General features: G+C 33.6%; 2 protein-coding genes and 1 pseudogene across 2 annotated transcripts in view; 1 reads left to right on the plus strand and 2 right to left on the minus strand.

Annotated features, from left to right (window-relative positions):
* Positions 1 to 17,495, minus strand: part of LOC126798978 (uncharacterized) — a 187,386-nt gene that overhangs the window by 134,245 nt on the left and 35,646 nt on the right. The window lies entirely within an intron of this gene.
* On the plus strand, positions 413 to 1,215 carry LOC126798976 (uncharacterized). Its single transcript, XM_050526079.1, has one exon. It carries the CDS (start codon positions 491 to 493, stop codon positions 1,103 to 1,105), a length of 615 nt encoding a protein of 204 aa, XP_050382036.1. The 5' UTR covers positions 413 to 490; the 3' UTR covers positions 1,106 to 1,215.
* Positions 10,857 to 11,537, minus strand: LOC126800133 (uncharacterized; annotated as a pseudogene).

Here is a 17,495-nt window from a genome sequence, read left to right on the forward strand (position 1 = left end):
TTAAGAAAAGTGTAGTTGCCAAAATAGTGGTACACTGCGAAATCGATCAGTGCAATGAGATTTTTTGGTTCTAACTTAATTATATGGCTATTTCTCATGTGCCTTAAGAAAATAAGAATAGTCGATCATTTGCAACTTTTTTTATTTGCTTTGCAAGATCAATTCATCCATTTAACTTTCTTTTCGATGAAAATGAAATGCCGCATTCAAAATTTTACACGTTTAGCCTGTACGATAATTATGCATGCCTCTCGAACTAAAGTAACACTGAAAAAGCTATGCACCCACATGTGATTGTAGTGCTTATTGAAAATACGAAAATCCTTTCTCTCTTATTCCACGTACCTCCCTAGCCTCTCCCCCTTTATATACCGCATCCCTCCTCTTCTTTAGAGCTCGCACTCAACAACTCTCTCCCCCCTTCTCCATTTCTCTCTCCGAAGGAAGAAAGAAAGAAATAATCCATAAACCCTCATCAACTTAAAATTAAATGGAGCAAAATAATCTACCTGTTATTGCCAAGAAACTATGGAGCATAGTCCGGGTGGCTTTCTTCATGCTACGAAAAGGCATCTCAAAGCGAAAGCTCCTCCTAGACCTCAACATGATGATGAAGCGCGGCAAGCTCGCCAGCAAAGCCCTAAGCAACCTCATGTTCCACCACCACCATGGCGCCTCCGGTGCTTCTTCGGCTGCCGCGACCCAGCGTGAGTATGAGTTCAGCTGCAGCAACACTCCCAAATACCCGTTTCATCTCATGGGTGGCAAGCGCCGCAGCCACCACAGCAGCCACTTCTTTGCGTGCGCCCACGCGCCTGCCACTGAAGAAGATGATGTGGCGGCGATGAATGCGGTTAAGGCAGTGCTGGAGATTCTGAATAATCATGAGGTTGTGGCGGCAGTGGAGGCGTCTCCGATGCCGACTCCATTTCAGACGCCTTCACTTCCCGGGTTCGGGCGGAGCCCCATGGTCCGCCAGCTGAGGATAACTGACTCACCGTTCCCGTTGAGGGAGGCCGATGAAGACAGCCATGTGGACAAAGCAGCTGAGGAGTTTATTGAGAAGTTTTACAAGAACCTGAGACATCAGAAGCAAAATGCATGAGTGAGAAAGATCGAGTTTGCAGTATTACCATGAAATTTAATTTGGCATATTTGAGTGTTATCGTTGTTGGCAGTGTTGATAAATATTACAATAAAAGAGAAAATTAGCTAGCTTGTATCAAAATGAAGTTTCTGATATCTTTCTAATTTGTTAATTTCGAGTCTTTATTTGATTTTTAACATCGCTTTTAGCCTGAACGGATTTCTTCAATCAATCTAGTAATAGGGTCTTCTGAAAGAAAGATATTTTGAATATACTCTAATATCAATCCAATAAAAAAGAGGTACATACAAAAGATTCCCCACAGGGGTACAGGGTACTACTACTCGTACAGCAACTAGTGCACGGACCTCTGTAGGAATTAAGTCTTATTTTTAACTTGGTGTGTTCTTTCTTTGTTGATTCACATATATTTTCATTATTTTGAAACAAAAACATGCTTGCATGTATATAATTAGATCCATAGAACGTGCATATATAAACATAAACACTCTGTACGTATCCTTTTTTCTTTTATATAAGATCAAAGTACAGTTTATACTTGATATTCTCTAAAAATTTAGGGTTCGTGGTTAATTCATTATTGCCACTCCTGCTATAAAAATTTTATAGTTCTTATTTCTAATTTGGGATTGCTTGACTTGCCAATGTTATTAATATTACTTCTGTCCTGCTGAACCTACAAGAGTCAGGAGCAAAGTCTGACCTTCTCATCATATGATGAATCTTAGTTTATAAGTCATGCATGCTCCAATTCACAAGGACCAACAATCATATTATAGTTAGTTTTCTACCAAAATAATTGAAGGGTTGATTAATTTTGAAGGGTTTAATCTTTGGAATCGCATATTGTCTGTTTTCATGTAATTGAAAAGCTCAAATGGCTTTTACAGCTTCTCTCTCTCAGTCCCACTTCCACCACTAAGAGGTCCTGATGTGCTTCCACTAAGTTAAAGTGAACCAAAATAGTAGTTCTAGCTGGCCCCTTAAAATATAATCACCTTTTCATGCATGTATAAGCTTTTGCTTTTGCTAGCTCCCTTTCCCTTTGTTTTTACATCAAATTTTATAGGAAACCCAGCCACTTTGGGTTGGTAATTGGCTCCTTTTGAAGATTTGTAACATCTTTTAGACCCAAATACAAATAAAAAGAAATGTAGTGCATTACTCTAATTAGGGTTGCGTAAAGAGCTTCTTTACCGAACAGCTAGGACCTGCTACGAGGCCGATGATCATGACCCAGGCAATTTTATACGACAGGAAACGTTAAACCAGGGTTGAAATTTTAAAACAAATCATAGTCCAGCGCGTTTGATTATATAGATGCATGAAACTTAGTGAATACTTTAATGCGCAACCATGTAATTTTAAAATTAATCAAAAGTTTTGTTTAGGAAGTAAGAAAACAGTAAGAAAGTTGGTCAAGTTAATACTTGAAGATATCAACTTCAATTGTATTTAAACTCTAATACACGTTGGATCTATCCGGTCGACAGACCTGGATTAGGTATATGCATGACAGATCGATCAGATATTAAACTGTAGTTTCCTCTACTAGTTAATTATTAGCATTCTCAGTGATTTGCTCGTCATATAAACGACAAGTTCATTCGTTCGTTTAGAATATATTTTCTTCTTTTACTGAAATTGTTGTAAACAATGATTACCAATTAGTTAGTAATAAATCTGTAGTTCCATTAGCTGATATCTCTTTTCTAAATATCGGTCGATATATTTGTGATATTTAGAAAACGATATTATATCGCCATATCGGTTGAATATATCGGTCAACGGTCAAATATCGGGTGAACTTTGATTTTTTTTTTCAATTTTTGTTTATTTTTTTAATATTTATTTCCTCTTTTAAAAAAACTTATATATATTTTTCATTTTTTCATATATATTTTAAATTTATATATATTTTAAATATATATGATGAATTTCAAGCCTAAATAACTATTCTTAAATATCTATTTTTATTATTAGGTGTCGTTCATGTACTTTAATTATCACAAAATCAAGTATTTATTTTCTTTAATTTACTTAGTACCGTATTTTTAATTTATTTGATACATATTAAAGTATAATTTTATAGATTTTATTGAAAATAAGTAAATAAAACCGATATATATCGATATATCGATTTACTCCTCGATTGATACGATACCAATAAGCAATATTTAAACCCTTAGCTGACAAGTCGACGAAGTTAATTTCTCGTCTTTGAAAGTCATGAGATGCATGCGTACAGATACGTTGTTATTTCTTGTGGGGAAAGATATTTGCCTTATTGCCTGCAGACTGTTAATAACTTGCAAGACGTCGCTTCAACTTTTAAAATAATTTGCGTTTTATAATGTAGTCCTATCCATGTTAAACTCTCATGGAGCCAAAGTTTTAGGTAATATGTTAGGTGAATCTTGAAAAGAAGAAATCAAGGCACATTGCTAGACAGATGTCACTTTTGGAACTCATCTTTGGTCAAGCACTACAACAAAATGCGGTAATAGCAAATTATGGTCAGCATGTGTTGCCGATGTTGAAATCTCAAAAACATGTCACATATCTCAATAAAATGTCACATTTATTGAAATATGTGGCATGTTTTTGGGATTTCATCACATTTATTGTTATTGGCAACACATGATATGCGGTCTTAATGTTGCTAATGCCATGCTTCACATGTAATCACAATCATTGATTAATCATCTACATGAATTATTTAGTGAAAACGACCACAGTTCACGTTATAATATAATAAAGAACACTAGGCACGCAGACTTAGCTACTAAGTCTAGAGAATTTATCAGTTTATCTAGGACAATAGAACTATGGAAGAGACGGTTTCTAGTGAAAGGCTCTTCCCCACTCTACTTGTTACAAAGCTTGCTTTCATATTTTATTGAATTCTTATCAGAAACAACTATATATGAAGTTTTATCGTATATATACTGTACAATCCCGACACAATCGCAAGTCCACAACTATCTATGAGCTTTGCACATATGCATGTATGTTCTGAAATGGTTGAAGGAGTTGGCGACTCATCTTGTAAATTGTAATGAACTCTATCAACTTTAATCAGACAGAAGGCAATACTAAATCAAAATTCGGCCACAAAATTAATTATATTCTCTTCTAATTATTTTGACACTGATCGAAACTCTTGGTAAACAACAAAATTTCGACCAATTTCGACGTTTCTTAGTATAGTAGGGTTTGGAAATTGGAATATTATAGATGAACAGATGAATAATTATCAGTAGAAATCCAGATCCCTAGATGCATGGGAGATAATATCACTACATTACAAATTAGTTGATTAAGAAATAGAGGATGAACCAGCTGGAAGAATTAGTTAAATTCATATATAATGACAGGTGAGGAATGTATGAATATATGTTGGAAGATTATACTTTAACCTGAATTGATGTTTTAGGTAATTAAATTGCCAAACTCCTAATTTTAAGGCGCTTAATTAGCTGCATGCAGATATTCTCTCATTTAGCTCTAGATTTGAACTCCAATTGTTGAAATTCTGTACTTTGTTTAGAATTAGATAATATGTACCTGATTTAGACATGCTTTCATCTGTGTTTTTGTTTGACATTTTTACATCGATTGCCATTATTCCATGATTCTAATATGGCAATTTAAAGCAGTTTTTTTTTTTGGAAGAATGCTTCAAAAGCAGTTGACCTAGCTAGGCCGAATCAGCTGGCCCCTTTCTAATATGGCAGTGTCTGCAAATTAAAGGAAATCTTTCACAAAGTAAACTCGGATAATTTCTTGAAGTTCTTACAATGATCTAGGTAAAGCAACATATCGTTTGATTAGTTTCATTTATACGTATCTGCATGTTCATCCTCCACCCTGCACGTACTTAAGATTATCAAATACTGTTAATCTTCAGCTTTATAATTGAACCTTCAATACGATCGATATATCAAACAGATAATTTGTTTGGCTAACAATTGAGATATGTAAGGTACTAAGGACGATGGAACTATTATTATCTGCATAAAATGAAACACGATATTCAATCTAGTTGATTTTTCTCGTCAGAGTAATTTTGAAATGTGAATGTGAAAATAAAATGGATTTGTGTTTGTTGTAGACAGAGGGTTTGAGATTTTTTTTCTTTGACTGATATGAGATTGATAAAAGTTCATAAAAGTAACCTGTGATATACCACGCTCGATCTTAATACCTTTCTTTTCTATGATTAAACTTCATATATACAATTGTCACTGGAAATAGGGTTAAAGCTCACTCCCAATAGAATGGTCAAAAGAGCCTCTTTATTCATATATACTTGGTCTGGTGGTCATCATGATATCGGGACGAAAAAACAACTTGCGAAGCTAAACCGTGCGCTAAAATACTAATGACCTCCAGATTCAAAACCTTCAGCTGCGAAGTGGGAAGGTGCTTTACTTCTTTGCTGCTTAAACATGCCGCTGGATAAAGAGAGAGTCTTGATAGCTTAAAGGTTGGGAGAGAGTGGAGAAACCACAGACGACGTCCTACAATCTACAGTTCATACCTTCAAACCAAGTACGTACAATTTTTTTATGAATCAGCTTTTCTCCATTATCCCACTAACAAAAGCAAGGTATTATAACAATACAAAGTATACATGCATCTTTTCACTATTTTTAAATCCTAAATACAATTTAAGAAAACCAAATGCATTAGATCACACATATACATAATAACATACTTATATATATATATGTATATTTGTGGATGAAATTTGTACTTCAAAAGCTTGTGTTAATCTAATTTAATTAAAAGAAATAAAAAAATAATACTGGTACGCAGATCTATGAGCAGATATCGATCTGTTAGGTACTGTCTTGTTTGATCAATAGTTTTGTTTGAACAGAAGGAAAAAAGAGTGGATAGGATGCTACCTACGAATGTAAAATAAAGAGATGTTATGTAAATTACTAATGAAAACACTACTGTCAAGTTTTCGTAAAAGATCGATTTAGACTCAGAGAACAAGCTAAGTACGTTAAAGTTCAGACCTCTATTAGCTAGCCATGGTACGTAATATGTAAGCCACTGCTATTGAATACTTCAATATTCTGTAATAGATACGGCCGAAACTTAACATTCGAAGAGTCTGCAAGCAATGGCAGTTTAAAGATAAGTAACAGAAGAAAAGAAAAAATTAAGCAGCCTGCTCTAATGAACAAGCATAATGATTTCCTCTCGAACATCTTAATTTGTTCGTTGTACTCAATTTGTGCTACTCTATCATGCATGATTGATTTGGACTTCGTTTACCAAATAACAAGGTAAAGACTTTTCTGGCAAAAAATTCAAAACCGGCGATTAATTTGAAACTTAACAATCCGAATTCGAAATCATAATGATTTGAAGAATATTATATATTCGCCCTGTCGCTGGCTCAACAATTAAATCTTGAAAACAATGAGTTTATACAAGCAACGAAAGAATATTGAGAAGATTTCACAATATGAGTTTATATATTCGCCCTGTCGCCATCTTAGATAATTATACTCAAATAGACACGTAAATTTTTACGAAACCATTCTTTATACATAGATCGACAACCTGATTAGTTTGCATGTATGGCAAACACATATATACCTACAACTTTTATAATAGTGCACTAATTAACCCATATAATGCAACTTATATATAGATTAACGTTGCAAAAGCAAATTTCGAATTCGAAAACGACCCCAAAGAAAGAGTTGTTGGCGGGATGGCAGCGAAGTGCCTAATTACTGCACATATCTCTCTCTCTCTCTCTCTCTCTCTCTACGACGAGAGAACGCATATACTTTAGATTAACCTTTTAGCCATAAGGCTTTTTATAAATGGATGTTCTATGATTAAAGATTACACTCTTTCTCAAACCATTTGTTAAGGAGGACACATGGCATTCGATGCAATTAGTTATCTAGTTAAGAAAAGAAACCCTCACCTCCTCAAGTCATGACTCGATGTCTCGATCATATCATTCACAGTGTCTTTCCGAAAAGGATGAAAAATTAATATTCAGTATATACAATTTATATACCGGCTACCTCTAGCTCTAGACAGCCAGTTTAGAAAGAATGGGGTTGGTTCTTTGAAGTTCATCAAAAATTGGCATGCATTAGTGAAAATCACTTCCAATTGGTTCTAAGTCAATCAATCAATTAGAACCACTGCACCAATGTAATTATTGGTAAGGAAACTTAGAGCAGCTATAGCAAAGTTAAATTTATATTGGCATGCCTTTCCCTTTTGGTTCAAAATAATTGTTCATGGTGATTGTTAAAGGGACTTTAGAGTTCATGCTGTGCCTTTATGGCCTCTTAGAATGATTTAGTCTGTTTACACACCTAAAGCCAAAGTTTGTGGACCTGAAGGATCCTAATTAATCATAGTAGTGCTCATCCACTGAATACAATACGAGAATTGGGTGGGCATTTTGTGCATTTGTGCACAAAATGGCCAAAACAGATTAGACTTTTGAACTTTAGGTGGCACTTCTCAATCCCTTCCGACCCCAAAAATCAAGCAGCGGCCACATATCACTATTAATACACTGCAAAGCAACTTGATATTTCGAATTTTATGAATTCTTCTCTTCTAATTAATATCGATCATTAGCTGCATGCATGAAAAGAAGAAGACGAAGAAGATCTCTGCCGTTTACACATATAAAACTTGATATCTGTATATGTTCACGAGCTTGATCATATGTAAAATCGAAGTTACAACTTACAACTCTGGTCACAGAAAGAAGTATATGTAGATCAGACATCAGAGGATATCAAGAATGTAAGTACAGAATCTTAGCTCCTGCATGGAAAATAGATTTAGAGGCCTTTTGAACCATATTTTCTGATTGTTAAATCGATCCCTTGGATGTCTTCCTAGTTAAGAGACTAGAAAGCGGGTCCTAGCTAGCTTGTGGGATTATATAACTAATCCTTTCTATCCATCTTATCTGTTTTGGATCAAAAGTTTACGACAGGGCTTCATTCCTCTTGACGTACTATCCGAATGTACGTGTATGTCCTCTGAAGAAGTAATACTTAGCAAATGGGAAGCATGATCGTGAGCATAATGGATATAATTAATTAAGAACCGTTTTCTCTATCTCTTAACAAAGAAGACACTCTATGAGCCAGGTTCTAGGATTATTTAACTAATCCTTGGAATTGATCTTATCTGTTGTGGATCAAAACTATAACTATATATATGACAAGCGGCACATGCCCGCACATAGGACAGCGCCGATCGACGCTGGCCACCGTTAATTGTGTTTACCTCAGAGCGCCACATTAGCAGCAGATTTTCCCTACTCCCATCGTCTCATAGCTAGAAGCATGTTGTACCTGCCAGTTGGTTCAGATATATACAGAGAGCAAGCTTGTTAAGTTAGAGTTAAATTTAGGGTAAATTCCTCATATGGTACTTGATGTTTGGCTACTTGGACAATTTGGTACCTAAAGTTCTCAAATTTAGGCCATTTTGGTACTTATGTCAATTTTGACCATATTTTCAAGGTTATTTCCGTCATCTTATTTCTACTTTACTTCATTTTTTCATAATACCTTCAAATTGCCTCTAAATTATCACTAAAAATTTGATAACTCATCAACTTAGTATATGTGATGATTTACGTATATAATTTTTCATAATGTAGCTATCAATCTAAATTAATTTTAATTATAAGTAATTTAAAATATATATTTTAATAAACAAGTACAATTGCATAAAAGGCAATTTATTTCCTTTGCAAAAAATAATTAGGATACAATAAGTATATTAAAAAAAATTATTTTTGATATATGCGAAGTAGTTGCTAAGTGGAGTAGATATATCAATATAATTATCTCCAAATAGACCACAATTATAGGAATAAATGAAGAAAAATGTGAATTTAATGTGTTTAGGGCTAGAATGACGAAAATAACCTTAAAAATATGATCAAAATTGATAGAGGTACCAAAATGGCTTACAAAATGAGAACTTCAGGTACCAAATTGTCCGTTTTCATACATCAGGTACCAAATTATCCAAGTAGTCATACTCTATGTACCATATGAGGAATTAACCCTTAAATCTAATGTGGACTAAAAAATATCTCATGAGAGTTCAACACACATATGTATCTTATGAAATAAGTAAAAGAGATTAATTGAATTACATTTAATGTGGATATTTATCTAATAATCATTAGATAAATACAAGGACTTCAAAATATATATAATCTTATATTTCAGTTGTCACATAAAGCTTTTGATTGGTTTGCTAGAGTTTCCTTGTAAGATGGGGCTCTAATTGAACTTTTCAATATATACATGGGTCCCTGCACAAGCACATTTACGTTCTTAAATTTTCATTCTCAATGTGAAAGACATATATTGTCAAGGTTTTATGACTCTCAACATGTACAACCAATGTTGGTACTCTTTTTAATCTAAATAACTCTTGTGTGCTAATTGTGAAACATGTGACCAAAGACTAAAATATCGGCGAGAACGGAAATATCGAGGGTCTAAAAAATGGAAATTTCGACTGAAATTTCGGAGAATATCGATATTGAAAATTAATTGAGAAATTTGATGGAAACTTTGAATGAAATTTTGAGAGATGTTTCTTTGATCAATTATCTACTATATTTTAGAAAAAAAATTGTAACTATTAGTCTATAATGAGTTGTAGTACTTTGAGGTGAAACAATTGTCGATAATTCTTTAAAAATGACTTTAAAATTTAGCATCTAATTGACTTGAAAAGGAATATAGTAGATACTGTATTGCTAAATTTCCCCCGTAAGTTCATTATTACTTTATATGATAGTAGGTAAGTGGTAAAACAGAATTCAAGAAGAACAAAGGAAAAGAGTAGTGGTGCAACAATCTTTTACCTATTTATAGTGTAGCAAAGTTAAGGATTTTTTTAAAATTAGCTAACAATTGACTTGTAGTGAATAATCAAACTATTAAAGGAAGAAAAAAAGTAGTATAATTAGTTGGAATTAGTAAATCATTTTTATAAACAAAGACTAGTAATTAAGGAAAATACATATATTATTACAATGCATAATATAACAATAAATGGGTTTGGTTGAGATGGCCAAGACACTACATGTGTAAGGGGCTGATCAAAGGTTTGAACCCCCTCTTCAACCTTTAAATATAAGGTGGTGGTGACAACAAATGGCGATGTGAGGTTGGTCCATGCAAGATATCGGGATATATCACGATATTTTCGAAAATATCGCAGTATATCGGGAAATTATGAAAATATCGGACGAAAATGAGTTGGTATGTGAAGGAAATATCCTCATGTGAGAAAAGCGAAAATATCGCCGAAATTTCGACTATATTTTTGATTTTTTAGTCCTTGCATGTGACAGTGTATTTATAATACTTTTATGGATCCAGTTCAACATGTGGTATCAGAGCCATACCATAAATTTAGTATAAATCATTGTTGTGTTATGCATGGCCGAACCTAATGCGAGATCATAAAATGGGGCCCTGTAGCACTTCAGTACGAAAAAAATCAATAAATAAACACGTATTGGATCTACGAACAATAACTAATAAAATATGTTTCATACGATAAATCATAAGATAAAACTACAATTTCCAAGTTCTAAAATATATCACTAAAAATTACTCAAATTTACTCACAAAGTCACTTAAAAATTACTCGTCTCGCAGTCTTGGATGCGAAAGTATCAATCAACCTTCTCGACCACTTTTTTTCAATAGATAACATAATCGAGCCATTTAGACTCTCTTGTGACATAGTTGACCGGAGATAAGTTTTAATCAACTTCAACTTGGAAAAACTCCTTTCAACAGATGCTATTGTAACATGAATGGTTAGTAAAATTCGGTAGGCAACATATGCATTTGGATAACATTCATCCATCTTCCTCAAATAATTCAACACATCTATTGCTCTTATTGTTTCTACTGGCAGTGAGTGTCTTATCAATTGTAACTCTATACATAAATCTGAAACATCAATGTCTGAGTGTCCATCATGTGTTAGTGACTTTTGAAGATTGACACATGAGATAAAAAGACTAGTATCATCAACAGACTTTAACTTCTCCACAGTAAACAAAAAGCCAAAGGTTTTCTCATATTCTTGAATTGCTCAAATCGAGATTCAAGTGAAGAAAGAGCTTAATCAATTATAAATATAAAGTAGTTATCCCGAAAACATTCTTTACATGAATGAGTTACCTCTTCACTGTTGATCTCATCAAATTGCCTATTTCTTCGAATGATGCGTTTTTCTTTAAATACAACTTTAACCCCATTTCACTTGCTATATGTTCACCTTGAGTCAATGCCTGATCAAACCCAGATTCTTTATACTCTTTAAGAGAAGAAATAATCCATTTTAATTGGCTAATAACAACATCAATATCCATATTCTATGCTTGAAGAAATTTACTAACAATGTTAATCTAATGTAGCAGCTTGTACCGGATTACTATTCCAAACAAAAACTCAAAATTTGCAAGTTCAAAATCAGCTAGGCTTTCCGCTTCACTTTTGGTTTTTGGGTCTTCACTTGTTGTTGCCAATTCAAATAAAACATCTCTAATTTATGCAACTTGCTCTTTTATGGTTTTAACACTCTCAACGTGGCTTTCCCAATATGAGCGGCTTTATTGTAAGTCTCTTCAATTTTTTTAAAGAAAATCTACCACCTCTTAGTAGAAGAAGAGAATAATGTGTATATGCGTTATATACCTCCAAAAAAAGACATTGCTTTAGAACAACAAGTTACCATATCACATAAGGCCAGGTTGGGAATGTGACATCTAGGGGTGGAGCTAGAGCAAAAGAGAGAGTGGGACTCAAGTCCCACCCAAAAACTTTAGGAGGAAAAAAACCTACATATAATATACATGTTAACGTGGGATAATTAGGGTTTGATATAATATATTAGTCCCACCCAAAAGGCCAAAATTATAAGTCCAACACTTATATTGTTCAAGCCCATGATATATCAATAATAAAATAGACTTGGTGTCTTGGTCAGAGTGTGCATACTATGAGAAAGACATGCATATTGATGCTAACTTTTGAAATTTGACTTCTATATGTGAGTTATGCACATTATTAGTTCAAACAAGAAAGTCAAAATTCTTTCTCGTGCTTTACAGATTAATCTGTCTAGTTTTGACTCTTCCAATATCTACAACAACAACTGAAAGAGTATTTCCAGCCATGAATATCATCAAAAATAAGCTTAGAAATAAGATGAAATGAAAATTTTTAGGTGATTGTATGGTCCTTCACATTGAGAAGGAATATGCTGATGTCATTAGTAATGATTTTGTGATAGAGAAATATGAGGTTTCGAGTACTCGTAGAGTAAAATTTAGTTAGCTGAGCTAGGTTTGCATCCATATATTTTGTATTACAATACGATTGTATATGTACCTTATTTAATTTGTGATACATTTCGAATGATTATTGAGCTTATTTTTAATTTATATTAGAGTACAGTCGAAATGTTTTTTGTAGGCAAATTCAAGTCCCACCCGGTTTGAATTCTTGGATCTGCCACTGGTGACATCCACAAGGAATGTAGAAAGCTATGGGATTAACTTCAAGTCTCTATAAACCTTTGTGTTTCCATTTTATATTCGACCCATTGTCGTATCCTTGGCCTCTTATGTGATCAATGTCAAACTTAAGCATGCTCAAAAAAATTTGAAAACTCTGTAAAAGGACAAGTCCCAATGTATCGTCAACCTTCAAAAACTCAAGCCAAAATTCTTCCACTGTTACTGTATTTCCTGAAGCATCCACACATCGAATTACAAGGGACATCTGCTCCTCATGGCTTGCATTTGGAGTACAATCAAGTATGACTGTAAAAGACTTTGCTTGTTTGATCTTAGTAATAATTGAATCTTTCACATCAGCAGCCAATATTTGTATCAGCTCATTCTAAATCTTGGGGCCAAGGTATGAATAACGAATCTTGTGCGCCTGAATACGATGGAGGTGCTCTTTCATCACTGGATCAAACTCATCAACCATTTAAATTAGCTGTTTTAATTCCATTGTTGTCCACAAAAAGCTTCTCACAATCACCTCGAAGAGCCAAGTTATTTTTCGCAATTCTCTGGATGGTATTCTCTTCAGAACTTGCTTCTAGTGTTGTCTCTCTTTGTTGATGGCCAATTGCACACTTTCATCAATTGTCTTGTTCTTGTCAAGTTTTCTTTCTAACTCAAGCCATTTAGTGATGCAAGCAATATAGTACTTACTGGTTTCATGGGAGCTGAGACATCGACTAACATTTTCCAATAACAAAATCCTTCGTTTCCCAATTGACCATATTGAGCCATAGTGCTCTGAGTCTTGAACAACTTGCAACATAAATAAAAGATCTTGTCCAACGAAATATAGTACACAAGCCACCTTTTGTTAATAATCTCACCAGTAGATAGTTGCCATTTATAATGCCTTGACTCAAAATATCGTTTATCACTATTAAGGGGAAACTTGACTCCGTCATCTCTTATGGGACCTCTTTCCACTAAAAAGTCCCTGATATTATGCCCAATTTTCTCCCAATTTACTGGATCATCAATATTTAAAGGAAACAAGATCTCTTGATTAATATATCCATCAACATTCGCAAGCACATCAAGAATCGCTTCATTCTCCTGATCTATATCTTCACCTTCCTCATTCTCAGGCTGCTGTGAAATTTCATTGGCAGGTTAATTCACATCTTCATTTGCTGGCTGATCTGTATCTCCATTTATTGGTTGATCAACCTCTTCATTGGGTTGTTGATCTACATCTCCATTTGCTGGTTGATCAACCTCTTCATTGAGTTGTTGATCCACATCTCCATTTGCTGGTTGATCAACCTCTCCATTGGCTAATTGATTCACCTCTTCATTTTCTTGTTGATCCACATCTTCATTGGTAAGCTGATCTAGTTCTTTATTTGCAGGTTGATCCACATTGTCATTATCAGTTGATTCATCTCTTCATTTGCAAGTTGATTCACCTAAACTTGTTTTGTGACTTCTATAGTTCCACCCCTCTCTATTGTTTGATTCCTAGTAAAGTAGTTAGTAATAGTCCTTGCCATACTTTGAGTTAATGCATTTCGCTGCTCCTTTCTTTTTCTTTTTTCACAGCTCCACACGGTTTTTTTTTCTTATAGGATGCATGTCTGCGCACTTTGTAGCTTGCTTCTCTGATAAAGAAAATAATTAGTAAAGTGTAAAACAATTTAATGGCAACCCTAAAATGCAAAGCTTCATGTTTATCAAACTAAATGTCTCAACTTCTTTTGTCTTGCCCTGTTCAGTTCTCTGCTAACACATTATGATGTTTATACATCGACTACTTCGTCTACTTGGTAAGATCTGACTCAATATATGTGATCTTTTTGCCGTTTAATTACAGTAGTGGACAACCTGCACCTGAGTCAATCACTGAAAATATCTATGGAAACACTCTTTCTGTAAGTATATGCTTTTGAATGTTTATATGCTACACAAAAGAAGAAACAACTTATAATTTCTTTGAGTCATATATCAAACCTATAACCTATTGTACACCTTTAGTGTTGATAATCAAGTATTGAACTAGCTTAATAATAGTTTATGCATATCAATCATCTTTTCATCAATTGAAGTATTATGTATTTTTCCATCAATCGTTTATGATTAATTATTTTCATATGACCAAACAGTCAATTAGAGGCTCATAGCCCACTAGAGTACTGGAATCTAAAAAATAAGAACCCATTTGGCCATTTCAAAAGTATTAATTCATTCTAAAGTCTAGAAGTCTAGAACAATATTTGTATAAAAACCAACCAAATTCAATACTGTTAATATGTAAGAATATGAAGCACAATTTGAAATAACATCAATATTTGTGAGATTATAAGCAACCCAATATACCTACTTGGAGACCGATTGAAGGGTGAATGTTTGGAGTTCTTGAGCGATTTAATTTGGAGATAATTCATAATTCGAGGGAGAGACTTCTAATAGGATAAGTTGGAGACTTGGAGAGGAGCAAGTTTTGAGCAACCAAACCGTTTAGAAACCCTATACGAAATTGATTCTATTGATTTGCCCCATCATGCTTGGTTTATTGAGATTCGGCGCCTGGAAATCAAGAATTGGTGAAATGATAGCCGAAGTGATGAAGAAATGGGAACTGGGAAGAGACCATAACTATCGTGGGTTATTAGTATAACAAATTCTCAAAATACATTTTATATATGTAAAAAAAGAGAGTTAGAATTTGGGGCCTGAGGTGATAGAGCGTTCTAAGGCGTCACACCATTAACCATGTAAAATGTCATAGTTAGTATAGAATAAGTAGAGATCGTTTAGTCCGGGGAATTGAAGGGAACTCTAAACTTTTAGTATTAACAAATAATGAGGGGTTTAAGATTGATTATTAACTACTAAAATAAAACCTAAATTACTATTTACATAATTGACTTATATTTACCAAACTAAACCAAATTCACCAATGCACCACATAATTACAAGTTTGGTTATATCATGCATTCTAATTCATTTGATTACATACTTTTAGACACCAATACAATCAGAGACTTAGGAGAGCATCTAATCATACAAGATTTCTATTGTCGTTTAGGTTGACTTAGGGCCTCACCTAAATTGCATGAAATCAAGTTTAACAACACTTAGGGTAGAAATCAAACAAGATTACATTTAAACATCAAATTCTTGTTGGAGACATGCTTCACGGTGGCATCACTCACCATGAGGTACATGTAAATTTCCAGAATTTCCCAATTTAATTAACACAAACCGAACCTACTTAGGGCTTGATTCAATTTGTGTCAATATGGATGATGAAGATATCATTCAAATACAATCTTAAACAAGCACTAAATTCGTATGCACATATCTGAAAATTATCTAAGAGCAAGTAAAAGAAGAGTAAAACACAACAATAGAAATACAAACTTCAATAATTATAAGAACATAGATTCGGCATAGTCTCAAAAACATATAAAATACAATCTGAAAATTTTGAAACAAATACAAAACCAATACTTCCATATAAACAACAAACTACAATTTTCATAGACAAAAAATTGTAGATTAACACAAATAAACAAAGCCATGAAGATGATTTGCGAGAATCACACATTGTAGGAACCTTAGAGGTACGGCTGCAATATGTGAAACTCGGTGGAGATGATGATGGCTTTGGGGTGGATGACTTGGCTGATTTGTGAAGGAAGTTTATGGTGGTGTTTTGGTAGAGTTTCAACTCTTGAATGCTAAGGAGAAGTGATGATTTTTATTTGTAAATGATGTGCTATTTATAGAAGAGTTTTGACTCCTTGAATATTATAGCTTGGACTTTTTCTCCTCAATTTCTTTCACTTATTTTTGTCATTGGTGGGTACAATCACCTTTGATAAATTCCTTCTTTTTCTCTTTTTTAGGTGTTTCTATCTTTCTCTCTTGCATTATCTCTTTTTATTTACTTAATCCCTCTTCTATCTCTTCCTTTTTCTTTATCTCTTTTTCTTTCATTTATTTTTGTCATTGGTGGGTACAATCTCATTTGATCAATTCCTTCTTTTTCTCATCTTTAGGTGTCTCATTCTTTCATTCATTTTCTTTCATTTATTTTTGTCATTGGTGGGTGCAATCTCCTTTGATCAATTCATTTTTTTAAGTGTCTCATTCTTTCTCTCTTGCATTATCTCTTTTTATTTACTTAATTTAGCTCTTTCTTTTTCTTTCACTAATTTTTGTCATTAGTGGGTGCAATCTCTTTTGATAAATTCATGCTTTTTCTCATTTTTAGGTGTCTTATTGTTTCTTTATTTACCTCATTTGCTTATTTTCCTTCTTTTTTTTTCATTCTAGCTACACAATCTCATTTTTAAAATCTGAAAATAATAAAAGACAAGAATAAAGACAAGTAAGTTACGGAGTAGGAAAATATGATTAGGAAAGTTACGGAGTAGGAAAGTATGATTAGGAAAGTTACGGAATAAGAGTTTCAGTTCAAGTAGAATTTTCCCAAATGGTACGTTTCCTAGTTTAAAAAGGATTCCTAATGCAAGTAGGATTCTCAATATATCACAAATGTTATAGAAATGCCGATTAATGAAGACTCATAATTTAACTAGGTTTCCTAGTTACACAAGGAATCCTACTTTAAATATGACTCTCGACAATTTCTGTGTTTTCAACCTGTTTTAACACCAAAATGCAACCAACGTCACCATAGACTCCTAACTCGACTAAATGACTCAATACTACAACAATAAGAGCTAAAAAAAGTACAACTAGAGGTAAAAACATATTAAGAACATCGCACAAAGTGCCCCTATCATG

This window comes from Argentina anserina, chromosome 6 (genome assembly GCF_933775445.1).
Source record: "Argentina anserina chromosome 6, drPotAnse1.1, whole genome shotgun sequence".
NCBI lineage: Eukaryota > Viridiplantae > Streptophyta > Magnoliopsida > Rosales > Rosaceae > Argentina > Argentina anserina.

Bases quoted from the DNA above. Each gene is read 5' to 3' on its own strand.
- LOC126798976 (XM_050526079.1), top strand. From the start codon at position 491: ATGGAGCAAAATAATCTACCTGTTATTGCCAAGAAACTATGGAGCATA.